This window comes from Pipra filicauda, unplaced genomic scaffold, assembly GCF_003945595.2.
Source record: "Pipra filicauda isolate LSUMZ 115617 unplaced genomic scaffold, ASM394559v2 scaffold975_size42716_pilon, whole genome shotgun sequence".
Classification (NCBI taxonomy): domain Eukaryota; kingdom Metazoa; phylum Chordata; class Aves; order Passeriformes; family Pipridae; genus Pipra; species Pipra filicauda.
Window position 1 is genome coordinate 20,863 of NW_024105170.1, and position 21,566 is coordinate 42,428.

The following is a 21,566-nucleotide window of genomic DNA, read 5'->3' on the forward strand; positions in this document are numbered from 1 at the left end:
CCCCCCCCCAAAGAAAAAAAAAAAAAATATCCTCCGGAGGGAAACTTTTCCCAGATTCGCGACGCCCCTTTTGTGAAAAAACAAAAAAAAAAAAGACAAAAAAAGAGGCTTCTTATCAAATTCTGAGACAAAATAAAAAAACAAAGACGTGGCGACAGAAACAGCCGGAAAAACGAGCAAAAAAAAAAAAAAGAAATTAAAAACTTTGGGAGGGAGGCATTTTCCTGGAGCTCCGGCCTCGTTTTTGTCCGTCCCGGAGTCATTTGATCTCGTGAACTTAGGCCGGGATTAATTTTTCCGAGGCCTGAGTCAGAAGATCCAGGGACACGTCTCGGTTTCACCCGCCGGGGTTTGGGGGGGGGGTTTCTTTCTTTTATGTAACAAATCCCTGGTTTTTTGGTTTATTTCGTTAAGAAATTCATGGGGGGTTTTGGTTAATTTTATTAATAAATGCACTTTTTTGTGGTTATTTATTAAATCCGCATTTTGGGGGCTTCTGTTATGTAATAAATCCATTTAATTGGATTCCTAAATGGATTCCTTTTTTTTTTTTGGTCAATTTTTTTAACAGAACCAATTTCATTCATTGATTTTCTTTCATAGATCCAATTTATTTCACTTATTCTTTTAATAAATCCATGCTTTTTAATCGATCCATTATTGTTGTGGTTGTTTTTTTTAATAAGAGTCCAATTTTATTTGGTTTGGTTTTTAACAGATCCACAGTTTGGTGGTTTTTTTTTTTTAATAATTGTTCCATTTTATTTGGTTTATTTTTGTGATAAATCCACATATGGGCTTTATTTTTTTAATAAATCCACAGGGTTTTTTTTTATTTTTAAAATAAATCCACATTTTTGGTTTATTTTTGTTAATAAAGCCATTTTCTTCCTTTACTTTTTTTTTTAAAAAATCCACATTTTCAGTTTATTTTTTTAATAAACCCACAGGTTTCATCCGTTTTTTTTTTTTTAAATTACATCCAATTTTGGGGGTTTTCTTTTAGTAAATCAAAATCGGGGGGGTGTGTTTTTTTTCCGAGAAATCCACAGGTTGGGGTTGATTTTTTTTTTTTCTCCCCCAATAAACCAAAAAACCAAAAAACCAAACAAAAAGACAAAGCTCTGTTTTCTTCGCCCCAAATCCATTTTCCCCCCGGAAGTTTCAGCCCCGCCAAAAAACAAAAAAAAAAAAAAAAAAAAAAAAGCCAAAACTTTGTGCGAAAAAGACCAAAAAAAAAAAAAAAAGGACCAAAAAAACCCCTCAAAACAAACAAACAAAAAAAGAACAAAAAAAAAATTCATTTCCACGACCCCCAAACACTGAAAATATTGGGGGGAAACGGGGGGGGGGGAAAAAAACCCAATAAAAATATCAAAAAAGGGATGGCAGGGAAGGGAAGGGGAACTCCGGGTGGGTCCTACACGAACGGAGGGACCCCCCCTCTCGCCCCTCCCCGAATTTGGGGGACCCCCAACCCCCCCTCTGTACACGCGGGGGCCCCCCCGCCCGGGACTATGTACAACCCCCTCACTCCTTGCGCTTGGCCACCGTCAGCTCCGCGCCGGGGCCGCGCGGCCCGCCCTCCGAGGAGGAGGAGGACGAGGACAAGCGGGATTTGGGGGGGCCCAGGGTCGCCCCCACCCCGCCCTGCGCCCGCCCCGGCTCCTCGTCGCTCGCCGTCACCTCGTAACAACCTTTGCTCTTGGAGCCGATGCCCCCGAAGGTCCCGAATTTCACCTTGGGCGCTTTGGGATCGGCCTCGGGGCCGCGCGCGGCCGAGGCGTCGTCGCTGAAGGACGACGAGCGCGCCCGCGGCTTCTTGCTGCGGAACAGGGAGAACTTGCCCTTGGCCGACGGCGCCTCGGCCTCGGCGTCGCCCTCGGCGGAGCCCAGGCTCGCCTTGGAGCTCTTCAGGTCCCCCCTGGAACCCGAGACGGACCCCGACGCTTCGGGGGACGCGGGGTCGCCGCCGCCTCCCCGCCCTTTCTGCTTGGAGAAGTTGAACTTGGGCATCTTGAGTTTGGGTTTCTTGAGCCTCCCGTCGGCGTCGTCCGGCTCCGGCTCGGCCGCCGCGGCCACGTCGGCCCCCGGGAACTCGACGTCCACTCCCACCTCCCGGCCCTTGGCCTCGGGGTCGGAGAACACGAACTTGGGCATCCGCAGCTTGGGGAAGGACACCTTGACCTGGCCGCCCTCGGGACCCGCCGCGCCCACCTTGGGGCCGCACAGGTGGAAGGTTCCGCCCCCGACCTCGGCCCCGCCCTTGACCTTCGGCCCTTTCACGTTGACGTTCAACCCCGAGCCGGAAACTTCCAGGGCGGGAGCGTCGAGGTGGACGCCCGTCCCCGCCTTCGTCAGCTCCACGCGAGGGGCCTCCACGCCGACCTTTGGGCCTTTGATGTCACCGGACACGTCCACGTTTGGTCCTTTCAGCCTCAGGTCAACGTCCGGCGTGGGGACTCCGGGAGGCGACGCCTGGAATTTCGGCCCTTTCAGCTCCACGTCGGGCCCTTCCAGCCCCAGAGCAGAGCCCTTCAGCCCCCCCTTCACCTGGGGACCTTCCAGAGCGACCCCCGCGTCCCCTCCCTCCACGCCAGGGCCGGAGACGCCGAACTGGGGGAGTTTCAGGGACGGGAGTTTGATGGTGCCCCCGAGGATTTCGAAGTCGGCGTCCGCGGATGTTTTGGGGGATTTGACGCCGAAATCTCCTTTCAACTTTGGTCCTTTCAGGTTGACGTCCAAATCCGGGGCAGAGACGGCGAAGTTGGCCCCGGGGGACTGGGAGCCCACCTCCACTTTTGGGACGGAGCAGGAAACGCCCCCCTTGGCGCTCAGATCCGGCACCTTGGGCAGCTTCATCTTCCCCCCCAAACCTCTGAGGTCAACGCTGGGCGTGCCCAGGGTGACGTTCGGCCCTTCCACGGAGCCCGAGACATCCAACTCTCCCTTTAATTTTGGTCCTTTCAGGTTTCCCTCAAACTCAGGGCCGGAGATTTGGGGCCCTCTGAGCTTCACGTCGGCTGACGGGAGGCTCCCGCTCCCCCCCACGCCCGGCACCGACACATCCAAGTTCACATCCGGCATTTCCAGCCCCAGACCCCCTTTCCCCCCTTTGGGCCATCCCAGTTTTCCCTCGGGACCTTCCAGTTCTGCTCCGGAAACGCCGACTTCGCCTTTTACCTTTGGTCCTTTCAGGCTGAAATCCGGCAGCGAGGGAACGGCCACCTCGACCCCGGGGCCCTTCAGGTCCCCCCCGACTTTCCCGTCCCCCACACCCACCTGCCCCCCAGGGAGTTTGAGCTTCGGGGACTTCAGGTTCACATCGGGAGCTTCAAGGTCCACGCTGAGACTCGGCCCCTTGACGTCCCCTTTGACCGCGGGCACGGAAACTTCCAGATCCGGTGCTTTGAGCTCCCCCTCGATTTTCGGGACCCCCGCGGACGCCTCCCCTCGGAACCGGTGCGATTTCAGGTCGAACTCGACATCCGGGAAGGAGATTTTGCCGAACATGGGTTTCTTCCCCTTGGGGGACTTCACGGCGGCGTCGCCTTTGACGGTCACGTCGGGGCCGGCGACGTTGAGATCCGCGTCCAGCTCCGCCCCGGCCGCGTTCACGTCGAACGCCCCCTTCTTCCCTTTCACTTTGGGGCCACTCATGTGGATTTTGGGCATCTTGAATTTGCTCTTCTTGCCCTTTCCGGACAGGTTGACGTCGGGTGACTCCAGGCTCAGCTCCACCTCGGGTAAATCCACTTCGGCCTTCGGGCTTTTCATCCCGAACCCAAACTTGGACTTCTTAAACTTGGGAAGTTTGACGTTGGCCTCGGGGCCCTCGACGCTCAGGTCCGGACATTCGACGTCGACTTCGGGGCCTTTGACCCCAAATTCTGGGCCTTTCAGGTCGACCTCGGGCCCTTTCAGGTGACCTTCCACCTTCGGGGCCGAAAGGTCAAAGCCCCCCTTGGTTTTGTGGCCTTTCAAGCTCAAGTCTATCTCGGGCATGGAGATTTTGGGGATGTTCACGTGCATTTCGGGCATTTTCAGCTTAGGACCTTTCACTTTGCCCTCTGGCCCCTCCAGGCTCACCTCTGGGACGTCGAGGTCCACCTTGGGGCCCAAAAGCTCCACCTCGGCCTTCGGCAGGTTCACGTCCACGTCGGGACCTTCCCCTTTGAAACCGAATTTGGGCATTTTCATTTTGGGCAGCTTCACTTTTCCCTCCAGACCGTCGACGTCGACCGCCGGGCCCTCGATGTCGACTTTGGGCCCCTTGATATCGACCTCGGGGCCCTTCAGACCCCCCTCGAGCTTCGGGCCGTGGAATTCAGCATCAACTTTGCCCTTCAAGCCCTTCAAGTTCAAGTCGATGTCAGGCATGGAAATCTGGGGGGTCTTGACGTGCATTTCGGGCATCTTGATCTTGGGCCCTTCCACGGTCACCTCTGGGGCCTGAATGTCCAGTTTGGGGCCTTTGATGTCGAGGTCTGGGCACTGCAGGTTCCCCTCCAGCGCTGGCGCCGCCACGCCCATGTCACCCTTGACCTTGGGGCCCTTCAGGTTGAGGTCGATGTCGGGCATGGAGAACTTGGGGGCCTTGATGTTCATCTCGGGCATCTTGAACTTGGGGCCTTTGAGTTTCCCTTCGGGCCCTTCCAGGGTCACATCGGGAGCCTCAACGTCGATTTTGGGGCCTTTCACGTCGATCTGGGGGGCTTGGAGGTCCCCCTCCAGCCTGGGGGCCGACACGTCGATGTCTCCTTTCAGGTGGGGCCCTTTGATGTTGAAGTCGACGTCGGGCATGGAGATTTTGGGGGCCTTGATGTGCATCTCAGGCATGGAGAATTTGGGACCTTTGACTTTCCCGCCCATGCTCAGATCAGGAGCCTCCACGTCCACGCCAGGGCCCGAAATGTTGATGTCGCCCTTCGGGAGGGTCACGTCCACCTCTGGCCCCTCCCCTTTAAATCCAGGCATGGAAAACTTGGGCATCTTGAATTTGGGGAGTTTGAATTTGCCCTCTGGGCTGTCGATGTGGACGTCAGGGGCGGCGACACCGACCTCGGGACCCTTCAGTTCTCCTTCGACTCCTGGCAGTGACACGTCCACATCCCCCTTCACTTTGGGGCCCTTCAGGTTCAGATCAACGTCAGGCATCGAGATTTTGGGGGCCTTGATGTGCATCTCGGGCATCTTGAACTTGGGGCCCTTCACCTTCCCCTCGGGCAGCTCAACATCCACCTCTGGACCTTCAATGTCCACCTTGGGACCAGACACATCCAGGTTTCCTGTCGGCAGGGTCACGTCCACCTCGGGGCCTTCAACTTTGGGGCCAGAAAACCCGAATTTGGGCATCTTGAACTTGGGCATTTTGATTTTGCCCTCTGGGCCGTGAATGTCCACGTCAGGGGCCTCGATGTCCACCTTGGGGCCCTTGATGTCAATGTCTGGGCCCTTCAGGTCACCCTCCAGTTTAGGGAGTGACACATCAACATCTCCCTTGATCTTGGGGCCCTTCAGGTTGAAGTCGACGTCGGGCATGGAGATTTTGGGGGCCTTGATGTGCATCTCGGGCATCTTGAACTTGGGGCCCTTCAGTTTTCCTTCAGGCCCTTCCAGCTCAACATCGGGAAGGTCAATGTCAACTTTGGGGCCCTTGAGGTCAATGTCTGGGCCCTTCAGGTCACCTTCCAGTTTGGGAACAGAGACATCGACTCCCCCTTTCACTTTGGGGCCCTTCAGGTTCAGGTCGATGTCGGGCATCGAGATTTTGGGGGCCTTGATGTGCATCTCGGGCATCTTGAACTTGGGGCCCTTCACCTTCCCCTCGGGCAGCTCAACATCCACCTCTGGACCTTCAATGTCCACCTTGGGACCGGACACATCCAGGTTTCCTGTTGGCAGGGTCACGTCCACCTCGGGGCCTTCAACTCTGGGGCCAGAAAACCCAAACTTGGGCATCTTGAACTTGGGCATCTTGAACTTCCCCTCTGGGCCGTGAATGTCCACGTCAGGGGCCTCGATGTCCACCTTGGGGCCCTTGATGTCCAGTTCAGGGCCTTTCAGGTCACCTTCCAGTTTAGGGACAGAGACATCGACGTCTCCCTTGATCTTGGGGCCCTTCAGGTTGAAGTCAACGTCAGGCATGGAGAACTTGGGGGCTTTTATGTTCATCTCGGGCATCTTGAACTTGGGGCCCTTCAATTTTCCCTCAGGCCCTTCCAGTTCAACATCAGGAAGATTAACATCAACTTTCGGGCCTTTAATATCAATTTCAGGACCTTTCAAATCACCTTCCACCTTGGGAAGAGACACATCCACGTCTCCCTTCACGTTGGGGCCCTTCAGGTTCAGGTCGATGTCGGGCATCGAGATTTTGGGGGCCTTGATGTTCATCTCGGGCATCTTGAACTTGGGGCCCTTCACCTTCCCCTCAGGTCCTTCCAGCTCAACATCAGGAAGGTCGACATCGACTTTGGGGCCCTTGATGTTGATGTCTGGGGCTTTCAGGTCACCTTCCAGTTTGGGAAGGGAAACATCCACATCCCCCTTGACTTTGGGGCCCTTCAGGTTCAGATCAAAGTCCGGCATTGAGATTTTAGGGGTTTTGATGTTCATCTCGGGCATCTTGAACTTGGGGCCCTTGATCTTCCCTTCTGGGCCCTCAATTTGAACATCTGGGGCAGAAACATCCAACTCAGGACCTTTAACATCCACCTTCGGCACCTTCAGGTCACCTTCCACCTTGGGCAGGGACACATCGACGTCCCCCTTGACTTTGGGGCCCTTCAGGTTCAGATCAAAGTCAGGCATCGAGATTTTGGGGGCCTTAAAATGCATCTCGGGCATCTTGAACTTGGGACCCTTCACCTTCCCCTCGGGCCCTTCCAGCTCAACATCGGGAAGGTCAACGTCGACTTTGGGGCCCTTGAGGTCGATGTCTGGGCCCTTCAGGTCACCTTCCAGTTTGGGAAGGGAAACATCCACATCCCCCTTCACTTTGGGGCCCTTCAGGTTGAAGTCGACATCAGGCATCGAGATCTTGGGGGTCTTAAAATGCATCTCAGGCATCTTGAACTTGGGGCCCTTCACCTTCCCCTCGGGCAGCTCAACATCCACCTCTGGACCTTCAATGTCCACCTTGGGACCGGACACATCCAGGTTTCCTGTCGGCAGGGTCACGTCCACCTCGGGGCCTTCAGCCTTGACCCCGGGCATCCCAAACTTGGGCATCTTGAACTTGGGCATCTTGAACTTCCCCTCTGGGCCGTGAATGTCCACGTCGGGGGCCTCGATGTCCACCTTGGGACCCTTGATGTCCAGTTCAGGGCCTTTCAGGTCACCTTCTAGTTTGGGAAGAGAAACATCCACATCCCCCTTCACTTTGGGGCCCTTCAGGTTGAAGTCGACGTCAGGCATGGAGATTTTGGGGGCCTTGATGTGCATCTCAGGCATCTTGAACTTGGGGCCCTTGATCTTCCCCTCAGGTCCTTCAATGTCCACCTCTGGTCCCTCAATGTCCACTTTGGGGCCTTTGATGTCGATGTCCGGCACGTTCACGTCGCCTTCGAGTTTTGGGGCCGACAGATCAACGTCCACCCCCCCTTTCAGCTTGGGACCTTTCAGGCTCAGGTCCAGGTCTGGCATGGACAAGTTGGGGGCCTTGATGTTCATCTCGGGCATTTTAAATTTGGGGCCTTTAATTTTTCCTTTGGGCCCTTCGACGTCAAGGTCGGGAACGTCCACTTCGGGTCCTTTTAGATCCACCTGGGGGAGGGACACGTCCACGTCCCCCTTCACTTTGGGGCCCTTCAAGTTCAGGTCAATGTCGGGCATCGAGATTTTGGGGGCCTTGATGTTCATCTCGGGCATCTTGAACTTGGGGCCTTTGATCTTCCCCTCGGGCAGCTCAACATCCACCTCTGGACCTTCAATGTCCACCTTGGGACTGGACACGTCCAGCTCTCCCGCCGGCAGGTTCACGTCCACCTCTGGCCCCTCCCCCTTGAGCCCAAATTTGGGCATCTTGAACTTGGGCATTTTGATTTTTCCCTCTGGCCCGTGAATGTCCACATCAGGGGCCTCGATGTCCACCTTGGGGCCTTTGATGTCCAGCTCGGGGCCCTTCAGTTCCCCTTCCAGTTTGGGGCCGGACAGGTCCAGCTCCCCTTTCATTTTGTGCCCTTTCAGGTTCAGTTCCACGTCCGGCATCGACACTTTGGGGGAGGAAATATTCAGGAAAGGCATTTTGAACTTGGAGCCTTTGGATTTCGCCTGGACGTCCAAATCCGGAGCCTGAACCTCGACTTTGGGACCAGACACTTCCACCTCGGGTTTCTTCAGCTTCACATCCACCTCAGGGCTTTGAACTTTGGGGCCAGAGAAGCCAAATTTGGGGAGTTTGAACCTGGATTTTTTAGCTTTTCCTTCCAGATCAACCTTCAGCCCCTCGACCTCGAGCTCCGGCCCTTTGATGTCCAACTTGGGGCCTTTCAGCTCACCCTCGATTTTGGGAAGGGAAGCATCAACGTCCCCCTTCAGTTTGGGGCCCTTCAGGTTCAGGTCGATGTCGGGCATCGAGATTTTGGGGACGTTGAACTGCAGTTCAGGCTTCTTGAACTTGGGGCCCTTCAGTTTTCCTTCAGGTCCTTCGATGTCCAGGTCTGGAAGGGAAACATCGACCTTTGGACCCGAAAGAGAGACATCGGCATCGGGCAGGGTCACGTCCACCTCGGGGCCTTCAACTTTGGGGCCAGAAAACCCGAATTTGGGCATCTTGAACTTGGGCATTTTGATTTTGCCCTCTGGGCCGTGAATGTCCACGTCAGGGGCCTCGATGTCCACCTTGGGGCCCTTGATGTCCAGTTCAGGGCCCTTCAGGTCACCCTCCAGTTTAGGGAGTGACACATCGACGTCTCCCTTGATCTTGGGGCCCTTCAGGTTGAAGTCGACGTCGGGCATGGAGATCTTGGGGGCCTTGATGTGCATCTCGGGCATCTTGAACTTGGGGCCCTTCAATTTTCCTTCAGGCCCTTCCAGCTCAACATCGGGAAGGTCAACGTCGACTTTGGGGCCTTTGAGGTCGATGTCTGGGCCCTTCAGGTCACCTTCCAGTTTGGGAAGGGAAACATCCACATCCCCCTTCACTTTGGGGCCCTTCAGGTTGAAGTCAACATCGGGCATTGAGATTTTGGGGGCCTTGATGTGCATCTCGGGCATCTTGAACTTGGGGCCCTTCACCTTCCCCTCGGGCAGCTCAACATCCACCTCTGGACCTTCAATGTCCACCTTGGGACCGGACACATCCAGGTTTCCTGTCGGCAGGGTCACATCCACCTCGGGGCCTTCAGCCTTGACCCCGGGCATCCCAAACTTGGGCATCTTGAACTTGGGCATCTTGAACTTCCCCTCTGGGCCGTGAATGTCCACGTCAGGGGCCTCGATGTCCACCTTGGGGCCCTTGATGTCCAGTTCAGGGCCCTTCAGGTCACCTTCCAGCTTAGGGACAGACACATCCAAATCTCCCTTGATTTTGGGGCCCTTCAGGTTGAAGTTGACGTCAGGCATGGAGATTTTGGGGGCCTTGATGTTCATCTCGGGCATCTTGAACTTGGGGCCCTTCAATTTTCCTTCAGGCCCTTCCAGCTCAACATCGGGAAGGTCGACTTTGGGGCCCTTGAGGTCGATGTCTGGGCCCTTTAAATCTCCTTCCATCTTGGGAAGAGACACATCCACGTCACCCTTGACCTTGGGGCCTTTTAGGTTGAAATCAATGTCGGGCATCGAGATTTTGGGGGCCTTGATGTGCATCTCGGGCATCTTGAACTTGGGGCCCTTCAGTTTTCCTTCAGGCCCTTCCAGCTCAACATCGGGAAGGTCAACGTCGACTTTGGGGCCTTTGATGCCGATGTCTGGGCCCTTTAAATCTCCCTCTAGTTTTGGAACAGAAACATCCACATCCCCTTTCAATTTGGGGCCCTTCAGGTTGAAGTCGACATCAGGCATCGAGATTTTGGGGGCCTTAAAGTGCATCTCGGGCATCTTGAACTTGGGGCCCTTCGCCTTCCCCTCGGGCAGCTCAACATCCACCTCTGGACCTTCAATGTCCACCTTGGGACCGGACACATCCAGGTTTCCTGTCGGCAGGGTCACGTCCACCTCGGGGCCTTCAACTTTGGGGCCAGAAAACCCGAATTTGGGCATCTTGAACTTGGGCATTTTGATTTTGCCCTCTGGGCCGTGAATGTCCACGTCAGGGGCCTCGATGTCCACCTTGGGGCCCTTGATGTCAATGTCTGGGCCCTTCAGGTCACCCTCCAGTTTAGGGAGTGACACATCAACATCTCCCTTGATCTTGGGGCCCTTCAGGTTGAAGTCGACGTCGGGCATGGAGAACTTGGGGGCCTTGATGTTCATCTCGGGCATCTTGAACTTGGGGCCCTTCAGTTTTCCTTCAGGCCCTTCCAGCTCAACATCGGGAAGGTCAATGTCAACTTTGGGGCCTTTGATGTCAATGTCTGGGCCCTTCAGGTCACCTTCCAGTTTGGGAACAGAGACATCGACTCCCCCTTTCACTTTGGGGCCCTTCAGGTTCAGGTCGATGTCGGGCATCGAGATTTTGGGGGCCTTGATGTTCATCTCGGGCATCTTGAACTTGGGACCTTTCAGTTTCCCCTCGGGACCTTCAATGTCCACACTTGGCATCTCCACGTCCACCTTGGGCAGGGAAACATCAACGTCCCCCTTGGGCAGGTTCACGTCCACCTCGGGGCCTTCTCCCTTCATCCCAAACTTGGGCATTTTGAACTTGGGCATCTTGAACTTCCCCTCTGGGCCGTGAATGTCCACGTCAGGGGCCTCGATGTCCACCTTGGGGCCCTTGATGTCCAGTTCAGGGCCCTTCAGGTCACCTTCCAGCTTTGGCATTGACACATCCACGTCTCCTTTCACCTTGGGGCCCTTCAGGTTGAAGTCGATGTCGGGCATCGAGATTTTGGGGGCCTTGATGTTCATCTCGGGCATCTTGAACTTGGGGCCTTTGATCTTGCCCTCAGGTCCTTCCAACTCAACATCAGGAAGGTCGACGTTGACTTTGGGGCCCTTGATGTCGATGTCTGGGGCTTTCAAGTCACCTTCCACCTTGGGCAGGGACACATCGACGTCCCCCTTGACTTTGGGGCCCTTCAGGTTCAGATCAAAGTCCGGCATTGAGATTTTGGGGGCCTTGATGTTCATCTCGGGCATCTTGAACTTGGGGCCCTTCACCTTCCCCTCTGGACATTCCAGCTCAACGTCTGGAGCCTCAATGTCCACTTTGGGGCCCTTCAGTGAAACCTCTGGCCCCTTCAGGTCACCTTCCCCCTTGGGCAGGGACACATCGACGTCCCCCTTCACTTTGGGGCCCTTCAGGTTCAGATCAAAGTCCGGCATCGAGATTTTGGGAGCCTTGAAGTGCATCTCGGGCATCTTGAACTTGGGGCCCTTCACCTTCCCCTCGGGCAGCTCAATGTCCACGTCAGGAGCTTCGATGTCCAGTTTAGGGCCTTTGACATCCACCTCTGGACCCTTCAGGTCCCCCTCCAGTTTGGGGGCGGAAATGTCAACATCTCCCTTCAGTTTGGGGCCTTTCAGGTTCAAATCGATGTCAGGCATCGAGATCTTGGGGGTTTTGAAGTGCATTTCGGGCATCTTGAACTTGGGGCCCTTCAACTTCGCTTCTGGACACTCGAGGTCGACGTCGGGGACGTTGACATCCAGTTTGGGGCCCTTGATGTCGAGGTCTGGGCCCTTCAAATCCCCTTCAATTTTTGGGACTGAAACGTCCACGTCCCCCTTGACTTTGGGGCCCTTCAGGTTCAGATCAAAGTCCGGCATCGAGATTTTGGGGGCTTTAAAATGCATCTCGGGCATCTTGAACTTGGGGCCCTTCACCTTCCCCTCAGGCCCTTCCAGCTCAACGTCAGGAAGGTTGACATCAACTTTGGGGCCCTTGAGATCAACTTCAGGACCTTTCAGGTCTCCTTCCAGTTTGGGAAGAGACACGTCCACATCCCCCTTCACTTTGGGGCCCTTCAGGTTCAGATCAAAGTCCGGCATCGAGATTTTGGGGGCCTTGATGTTCATCTCGGGCATCTTGAACTTGGGGCCCTTGATCTTCCCCTCTGGGACCTCAAGTTCAACGTCAGGAACATCCACGTTTACTTTGGGTCCTTTCAGCTCCAGATCTGGCACTTTCACGTCACCCTCTATTTTTGGGGCAGAAACGTCCACGTCCCCCTTCAGTTTGGGACCCTTCAAGTTGAGGTCTATGTCGGGCATGGAAAATTTTGGCGCCTTGATGTTCATCTCTGGCATTTTTATCTTGGGTCCTTTCCATTTCCCCTCGGGACCTTCAACGTCGACATCGGGAACATCGACATCCAACTTTGGACCTTTAATATTCACCTCCGGACCTTTCAGGTCACCTTCCAGTTTGGGAGCAGAGACATCGACCCCCCCCTTCACTCTGGGGCCCTTCAGGTTCAGGTCGATGTCGGGCATCGAGATTTTGGGGGCCTTGATGTTCATCTCGGGCATCTTGAACTTGGGGCCTTTCAGTTTCCCCTCAGGACCTTCAATGTCCACACTTGGCATCTCCACGTCCACCTTGGGCAGGGAAACATCAACGTCCCCCTTGGGCAGGGTCACGTCCACCTCGGGGCCTTCTCCCTTCATCCCAAACTTGGGCATTTTGAACTTGGGCATCTTGAACTTCCCCTCTGGGCCGTGAATGTCCACGTCAGGGGCCTCGATGTCCACCTTGGGGCCCTTGATGTCCAGTTCAGGGCCCTTCAGGTCACCTTCCAGCTTTGGCATTGACACATCCACGTCTCCCTTCACTTTGGGGCCCTTCAGGTTCAGGTCGATGTCGGGCATCGAGATCTTGGGGGTCTTAAAGTGCATCTCGGGCATCTTGAACTTGGGGCCCTTCACCTTCCCCTCGGGCAGCTCAACATCCACCTCTGGACCTTCAATGTCCACCTTGGGACAGGACACATCCAGGTTTCCTGTCGGCAGGGTCACGTCCACCTCGGGGCCTTCAGCCTTGACCCCGGGCATCCCAAACTTGGGCATCTTGAACTTGGGCATCTTGAACTTCCCCTCTGGGCCGTGAATGTCCACGTCAGGGGCCTCGATGTCCACCTTGGGACCCTTGATGTCCAGTTCAGGGCCCTTCAGGTCACCTTCCAGCTTAGGGACAGACACATCGAGGTCTCCCTTGATTTTGGGGCCCTTCAGGTTGAAGTCGACGTCAGGCATGGAGATTTTGGGGGCCTTGATGTTCATCTCGGGCATCTTGAACTTGGGGCCCTTCAATTTTCCTTCAGGCCCTTCCAGCTCAACGTCAGGAAGGTCAACGTCGACTTTGGGGCCTTTGAGGTCAATGTCTGGGCCCTTCAGGTCACCTTCCAGTTTGGGAACAGACACATCAAGATCACCCTTGATCTTGGGGCCCTTCACGTTGAAGTCGACATCGGGCATCGAGATCTTGGGGGCCTTAAAATGCATCTCAGGCATCTTGAACTTGGGGCCCTTCACCTTCCCCTCGGGCAGCTCAACGTCCACCTCTGGACCTTCAATGTCCACCTTGGGACCGGACACATCCAGGTTTCCTGTCGGCAGGGTCACGTCCACCTCGGGGCCTTCAGCCTTGACCCCGGGCATCCCAAACTTGGGCATCTTGAACTTGGGCATCTTGAACTTCCCCTCTGGGCCGTGAATGTCCACATCGGGGGCATCAATGTCAACTTTGGGGCCCTTGATGTCCAGTTCAGGGCCCTTCCGGTCACCTTCCAGGTTTGGCACTGACACATCCACGTCTCCCTTCACTTTGGGGCCCTTCAGGTTCAGGTCGATGTCGGGCATCGAGATCTTGGGGGTCTTAAAGTGCATCTCGGGCATCTTGAACTTGGGGCCCTTCAGTTTTCCTTCAGGACCTTCAATGTCCACCTCTGGACCTTCAATGTCCACCTTGGGACCGGACACATCCAGGTTTCCTGTCGGCAGGGCCACGTCCACCTCGGGGCCTTCAGCCTTGACCCCGGGCATCCCAAACTTGGGCATCTTGAACTTGGGCATCTTGAACTTCCCCTCTGGGCCGTGAATGTCCACGTCAGGGGCCTCGATGTCCACCTTGGGGCCCTTGATGTCCAGTTCAGGGCCCTTCAGGTCACCTTCCAGCTTTGGCACTGACACATCCACGTCTCCTTTCACCTTGGGGCCCTTCAGGTTGATGTCCACGTCGGGCAAGGAGATCTTTTGGGCCTTGATGTGCATCTCGGGCATCTTGAACTTGGGGCCCTTCACCTTCCCCTCGGGCAGCTCCACGTCCAGGTTGGGCACCTCAACATCCACCTTCGGCCCCTTCACCTCCATTTCTGGCCCTTTCCAGTCCCCTTCGACCTTGGGAGTTGCCACATCCACCTCTCCTTTCACTTTGGGGCCCTTCAGGTTCAAATCCACGTCCGGCATCGAGATTTTGGGCGTTTTGATGTTCAGCTTCGGCATCCGGAATTTGGGACCTTTCCATTTGCCTTCCGCGCCTCCCACGTCCACCTCCGGCCCCTCGACGTCCACCTCCGGCCCAGCCACCTCCAGCTCTGCTTTGGGCAGGTTCACATCGACCTCGGCTCCCTCCAGTTTGGGGCCGGACACGTGGAAATGGGGCAGTTTCATTTTGGGCATTTTCAGTTTGGCCTCCGGACCCTCCAGGTTTGCGTCCGGGACCTCCACGTCGATTTTGGGCCCCTTGACCTCACCTTCTACCTTCGGGAGGGAAACGTCCATCTCTCCCTTCACTTTGTGGCCCTTCAGGTTCAAATCCACGTCCGGCACCGAGATTTTGGGCGACTTAATGTTCAGTTTCGGCATCTTAAATTTGGGGCCTTTTATCTTCCCTTCTGGGCATTCCAAGTCCACCTCCGGCATCTCAACATCCACTTTGGGACCTTCCGCGTCCATCCTGGGAACTTCCACATCCACCTTGGGACCTTTCACGTCTATTTTGGGGCCTTTCACGTCCACCTTGGGACCCTCCACGTCTATTTTGGGGCCCTTCAGATCCCCGGAGATCTTCGGGCCAGAAATTGCCACGTCCCCCTTCAGTTTTGGGACCTTCAACCCCAGATCCACGTCTGGCATGGACAGTTTTGGGGTCTGAACGTTCAGTTCGGGCATTTTAAACTTGAGACCTTTTCCTTTCACTTCTGGCCCTTCGATGTCCACGCTCGGGACATCGACGTCCACCTTGGGGCCAGAAACGTCCACCTTGGGGCCCTTCAGGTCAACCTTGGGGCCAGAAATGTCCACTTTGGGGGCAGAAATGTCCACTTTGGGGGCAGAAATGTCCACCTCCCCCTTGGGAAGAGTCACCTCGACGTTGGGGGTCTCTCCCTTCACCCCAAATTTGGGCATTTTCAGCTTGGGGAACTTCAGTTTGCCCTCAGGACCTTGGACGTCCAGGTCGGGCACTTCAACGTCGACTCTGGGGCCTTTGATGTCGAGCCCGGGGGCTTTCAGCTCCCCTTCCAGCTTGGGGGCGGAAACATCCAGGTCTCCCTTCACTTTGGGACCTTTGAGGTTCAGGTCGATGTCGGGCATCGAGATCTGGGGGGTCTTGATGCTCATCTCGGGCACCTTCACCTTGGGGCCCTTCAGCTTCCCCTCGGGCCCGTGGATGTCCACGCTCGGCACGTCGACGCCGGGACAGGAAACGTCCGCTTTGCCCTTTGGAAGGGCCACCTCGACCTCGGGGGTGTCTCCCTTCGCCCCAAATTTGGGCATTTTCAGCTTGGGGAACTTCAGTTTGCCCTCGGGACTTTGGACATCCAGGTCTGGGCTCCCGACGTCAACTCTGGGGCCTTTGAGCTCCAGTTGGGGCCCCTCCAAAGCGGGGACGGAGGCGTCGAGGTCGCCCCTCACCTTGGCACCGTTGAGGTTCAGGTCGACGTCGGGCACGGAGACCTTGGGGGCCTTGATGTTCATCTCGGGCACCTTCACTTTGCCTTCGGGCCCCTGGATGTCCACGCTTGGCAGGGAAACATCAACGCCCCCCTTGGGCAGGGTCACGTCCACCTCGGGGCCTTCAGCCTTGACCCCGGGCATCCCAAACTTGGGCATCTTGAACTTGGGCATCTTGAACTTCCCCTCTGGGCCGTGAATGTCCACGTCAGGGGCCTCGATGTCAACTTTGGGACCCTTGATGTCCACGCTCGGGACATCGACGTCCACCTTGGGGCCAGAAACGTCCACCTTGGGGCCCTTCAGGTCAACCTTGGGGCCAGAAATGTCCATTTTGGGGGCAGAAATGTCCACTTTGGGGCCAGAAATGTCCACCTCCCCCTTGGGAAGAGTCACCTCGACGTTGGGGGTCTCTCCCTTCACCCCAAATTTGGGCATTTTCAGCTTGGGGAACTTCAGTTTGCCCTCAGGACCTTGGACGTCCAGCTCTGGGCTCCCAACGTCAACTCTGGGGCCTTTGATGTCGAGCCCGGGGGCTTTCAGCTCCCCTTCCAGCTTGGAAACGTCCAGATTTCCTTTCACTCCGGGACCTTTGAGGTTCAGGTCGACGTCGGGCATCGAGATCTGGGGGGTCTGGACGTGCAGCTCCGGCGTCTTCCCCGCGGGGCCTTTAAGCTCCAGTTGGGGCCCTTTGAAGTCGCCGCCCACGGTCGGGATGGAAACGTCCACCTCCCCCTTCGGCCCCTTCGCGCCGACGTCCACGTTGGGGCCCTTCACGCGACCCCCGAATTCCACCTCGGGCGCCTTCACGTCCACCTGGAGCCCCTTGGGGCCGAGTCCCGGGAGGTCCCCCCCCACCTTGGGGCCGGTGACCCCCCCCAGGTCCCCCTTGGCCTGGGGGCCTTTCAGGCTCAAGTTCACGTCGGACAGGGAGATTTGGGGCGTCTCCACCTTCTTGAAGGCGGGGCCTTTCCACCCTCCTTCGACGGCCGCCTCGCCCTTGGGGACCCCGATTTCCAGGGCGGGGCCGTCCCCCCGCGAGTCCAGGGCGGTGAATTTGGGGCAGGTCACGTGCGGGATCTTGACCTTCCCCTTGGCGCCGTCGGCGCCGTGAGCCGTGAGCTCCGCGCCGGGGCCGTCGATGCCGACGCCGGGGACGCCCAGTTGAGGGGAGGGGACCTTCCCGGCTGTGGCTGAGGGGGGTGACAGCCCAGGGCCCGTCACCTGGACAGGTGAGCAGGTGATGTTGGTGTCGGTGCCCGCCGGGGGGACCGGAGCTTCGCCGCCGCCAGCCTGGAACCCGAATTTGGGGATTTTTAATGCGGGAATCTTGATCTTCCCCACGTCCACGGGCGGCGGAGAGCCGTCGACCTCTCCCTGGAGACACAGGGTTTGTCCTTTCCCGTCCACCCTGGGCCCCTTGACGTGGAATCCCACCTCCAGCTCTCCCATCTGTCCGTTGGTTTCAACCCTGGGTGACCCCGGGAAGGCACCGGAGCCTTTCCAGCCCGCCGGCATCTCCAGGGGGACGGCTTTTCCAGTTTCTCCACCAGGAATTTGGCTCTCTGGCTGAGTCCTCAGCTCTCCCGTTGGCAGCCGGGTTTTCCCGGGCTCTCCGTCGGCGCCGAGGGCGAGTCCCGGGCTCGGGACTCGGATGTCGAGGTCGGTCCCCGCGGCGCTGAGGTCGCCGGCGCCGCCGTGCCGGCTGACGTCCACGGTGTAGGCCGTGACCTTCCTGGTGACCGTGATGGTCCTGCTCTGCGTCCCCCCGCCCTCGGCGTCCGCCCCTTCCTCCGACTTCAGCCGGGGCTTGATCTTGGTGGTGTAAATCCTCCTGTACTCCTCGTCATCTCCGCTCTGCAACCGAGACAACCCCGGGTCGGCACCTGGACCGCTTTCCTTCCCTCCACAACCACCACAACCACCACCACAACCACCACCACCACAACCACCACCACCACAACCACCACCACAACCACCACCACCACAACCACCACCACAACCACCACAACCACCACCACAACCACCACCACCACAACCACCACCACCACAACCACCACCACCACAACCACCACCACCACCACCACCACCACCACAACCACCACCACAACCACCACCACAACCACCACCACCGCAACCACCACCACCACAACCACCACCACCACAACCACCACCACAACCACCACCACCACCACCACCACCACAACCACCACCACCACAACCACCACCACCAAAACCACCACCACCACAACCACCACCACAACCACCCCACCACAACCAACCACCACCACCCCCACCACCACCACACCACCACCACAACCACCACCACCACAACCACCACCACCACAACCACCACCACCACAACCACCACCACAACCACCACCACCACACCACCACCACAACAACCACCACCACAACCACCACCACAACCACCACCCACAACCACCGCCGTCCCCAGCGCCCGGCACTCACCAGCACGACCTCGGGGCTGCCGGCGGCGAACGCGTCGTGCGCCCAGGGCTGGCCGGGCAGGGGGGAGCGGTCGCCACGGCGCTGCAGCCGCAGTCCCACGGTGTGGTGGCCCATGGTCTGCAGCAGCTGCGCCACCTCCCCGGACTGCAGGTTGTCGAAGTAGACGGTGGCACTCACAATCTGATCCCCTGCGGGCACGGGCGGGTCAGGGGGGGGGAGACGGAGGGAGGAGCCCCCTCGTCCCCGCTGGGGGTGGCCGTGGGGTCATCGCCCGCGAGGGTGACGGAGGAACCGCCCAAGGGCCCACCAGGATGGATCAACAACCCCAAAGACCCCATTTTTAACCCCAAAACCCTCAGAGAGGAGCCCCCTTGTCCCCACCGGGAGTCACCATGGGGTCAGTGCCCAGGAGGGTGGAGGGGGAAGCACCCCAGGTGCCACCAGGATGGACAAACAGCCCCAAAATATCCCGGTTTTTCCCCCCCCAGAACTCCCCTGGCACGGTGCCACCATCCCGGTGCCCACCCTGTGGGGATGGGGCTGAGCAGAGGGGCGAGAGATTTGGGAGGGAGGGAGGGAGGGAGGAGCCCCCTCGTCCCCACCAGGAGCGGCCATGGGGTCATCGCCCATGAGGGTGGAGGGGGAAGTGCTTGAGGTGCCACCAGGATGAATAAACAGCCCCAAAGATCTGGTTTTTACACCCAAAAAACCCTCGGGGAGGAGCCCCTGACCCCACCAGGAGTGACAGTGGGGTCATCGCCCACAAGGACAGAAGAGGAGCCACCCAAGGTGCCATCAGGAGGGATAAAACAGCCCCAAAGCCCCCGTTTTTCCCCCAAAAAACCCTCGGGGAGGAGCCCCTGCACCACCAGGAGTGATCAAACAGCCCCGAACCCCCTCAGTTTGTCCCCCCAGACCCCTCCCAGGCCCCACCTTCCTTGACGACGCCCATGCGGGCGGCGGGGGAGTTCTGCTGGACGCGCTTGACGAAGACGCCGTCGTCGGTCTGGTCGATGGTGATGCCGTGGGAGCCGCTGCCCTGCCAGTTGGGCAGCAGGATCTCCCGCGTCTCCTCCTCCTTCTCCATCTGCAGCCGGGATCGGGGATGGGGTGAGGGGCAGGGACACCACGGAGGGGTCGGGGAGGAGGAGGAGGAGGAGGAGGGAGAGCCCCGGGCGGCCCCACTGACCTTGTCGGGAGGAAGGTCCCGCCCGGATCCGCCCCAGGAATCCTCTGCCCTCGCCCGTCGGACCTCGCGGCGGTTCCTGTGTCACCTTCCCAGCCTGGAGGGGACAGCGGGGGGGGGTCAGTGAAGCTCCATCTCTTCCCCCCCCAGATCCCTCTTCCTTCCCCCAAAACCTCCGGATGGGACGGATCCGGATCCGGCTCCAGGGTGCGAGGCGGGAGCTCCGGGGGCAGGGACTCGCTGTCCCCACGTCCCCCCTGCCCTGAAGGCCCCTCTGGGCCAGCTCGGCCCCAGGAGCAGCTTTGCCTGCCCGGGAATCCACGTTTCCGCTGTTTTGTGGGAATTAAAGGAGTTCCAGGGCGGGGTGGTCGGGAAGGACGGAGCGGGGCTGGCGTTGGAATGTCCCCTGTCCCCTGTCCCCTGCGTCACCTCGGGCGCTGAACCCCCCCCAGGGTCAACTCCTCGGGCACCTACGGATGTTTTGAGGGGATTTCTCCGTTTTTAGGGAATTTTGGGCTGGGATGAGACAGAAATCAGGAGTAAACCCTCCTCCCGTCGCAGTCACGAAGGGAAAGGGCGGGATGAGCCTGATCCTTGTGGATCTGGGACTTGGGGATGTGGGCCAGGCCCTGCCCCAGGAGGTCACCGCCGGCCTGGACCGGAGCCCCCCGGGAAAACCCACCTCGTCCCAGTCCCGGTTCCTCAATCCCACCGGGAATTCCGGGAGAGGGTTGGGATCTCCAGCTGGTTTGGGGTTGGAGCCGTCACCGCCCAGGCCTCGCCCGGACCCCCCAAAACCACCTCCCAGAGCGTCCCATTCCCACCAGCCCCGAAGGGGATTGGGGGGGGAATTTTGGGAAGGGGGGGGGAGGGTTGTTGTTATTTCCCCGCCCCCAAAGAACCCCCAAACCACCAAGGGGGCGTTTTCCAGCTCCACAAACCGGGAAAGGTGGGATGGGACCCCTTGGGGGCCACCCGGTCCCCAACCCCCAGTCGAGGGTCTGGGGGGGGGGGGACACAACGCCAGGATGGCCGGGAAGGTCACTGGGGATGGAGCCCCCGCCCCCTCCCCCAATTTGGGGAGACTGAGGACCCCCCGGGGGGGGGGTGGGGTCGTTCTCCAGGGGGTTCCTGATTTTTTAACCACCTGGATGTTGGGACACCACGGGGGGGGGTGGGGGGTGGGGCCGCTGTCACCGGGTCGGGGGGGGGGGGGGGACCCCACACGGAGCTCAGCGGAAGATTGGGGGGGGTCCCCGACCCCGGGAGGAGCTGCCCCCCTACACGGACCCCCACCAGGGACCCCCAAGCTGGGGGGGTGTGGAATGGCCAACTCAGGGGTCCTGGTGGCCACGGAGCCACCGAGGTGTCCCTGGTGCCGAGGAGGTGACGGGGGACCCTGTCCAGTGAGGGGGGGGGACACGGGGAGGGACAACCCTGGGGTGGGGGGGGGACACGGGGAGGGACAACCCTGGGGTGGGCAGGTCCTGGGGGCAGAGGGACCCTCTGAGTGTCACCACGGGGGTCCCCAAGTGCCAGCACGGGGGGGACAGTGGCCATAAAGGACCCTCTGAGTGTCACCACGGGGGTCCCCAAGCTCTGTCAGGGGCTGCGGGGGGGGGTGGCATCTCCCCCCCCCCCGTGGAGCTCCAGGAGGTGGGGGGTGGTCCCGGGGGGTCTCCAGACACCCCAACTGGATGGGGGAGGGGGGGGTGGCACCTCCACCCCTGGGAAGCTCCGGGTGACACTGGGTGGTCTCGAGGGGGGGCTTTGGGTGAAGGCGGGGGGGGGGGCAGCCCGATCTGACCTTGGGGGTGAGGAAGGGGGGGTCCCACCCCGCCTCCCCCCACCCCACGGGTGTCTCCAGGGGGGCCCGATCCGGCCGCGGAAGCCTCTGGAAGGCTCCTCT

At 58.4% G+C, this 21,566-nt stretch overlaps 1 protein-coding gene across 12 annotated transcripts; it reads right to left on the minus strand.

The window, feature by feature from the left end:
- Positions 1-1,351: 1,351 nt before the first annotated feature.
- On the minus strand, positions 1,352-19,794 carry AHNAK (AHNAK nucleoprotein). Of its 12 annotated transcripts, none has more exons than XM_039377928.1 (7): positions 19,661-19,794; positions 19,405-19,558; positions 18,472-18,659; positions 16,243-17,856; positions 14,326-15,258; positions 10,159-13,941; positions 1,352-9,336 (listed from the first exon to the last, which is right to left on the minus strand). In XM_039377928.1, the coding sequence occupies exons 2-7, from the start codon at positions 19,556-19,558 to the stop codon at positions 1,531-1,533; spliced, it is 14,478 nt and encodes a 4,825-aa protein (XP_039233862.1). In that variant the 5' UTR covers positions 19,661-19,794; the 3' UTR covers positions 1,352-1,530. The 12 variants fall into 12 exon arrangements, with proteins under 12 accessions (XP_039233862.1, XP_039233865.1, XP_039233870.1 ...); XM_039377931.1 differs by having other exon boundaries at positions 1,352-7,290; positions 8,833-9,336; positions 14,326-17,856; XM_039377936.1 differs by having other exon boundaries at positions 1,352-5,916; positions 8,731-9,336; positions 14,326-17,856.
- Positions 19,795-21,566: the final 1,772 nt, after the last annotated feature.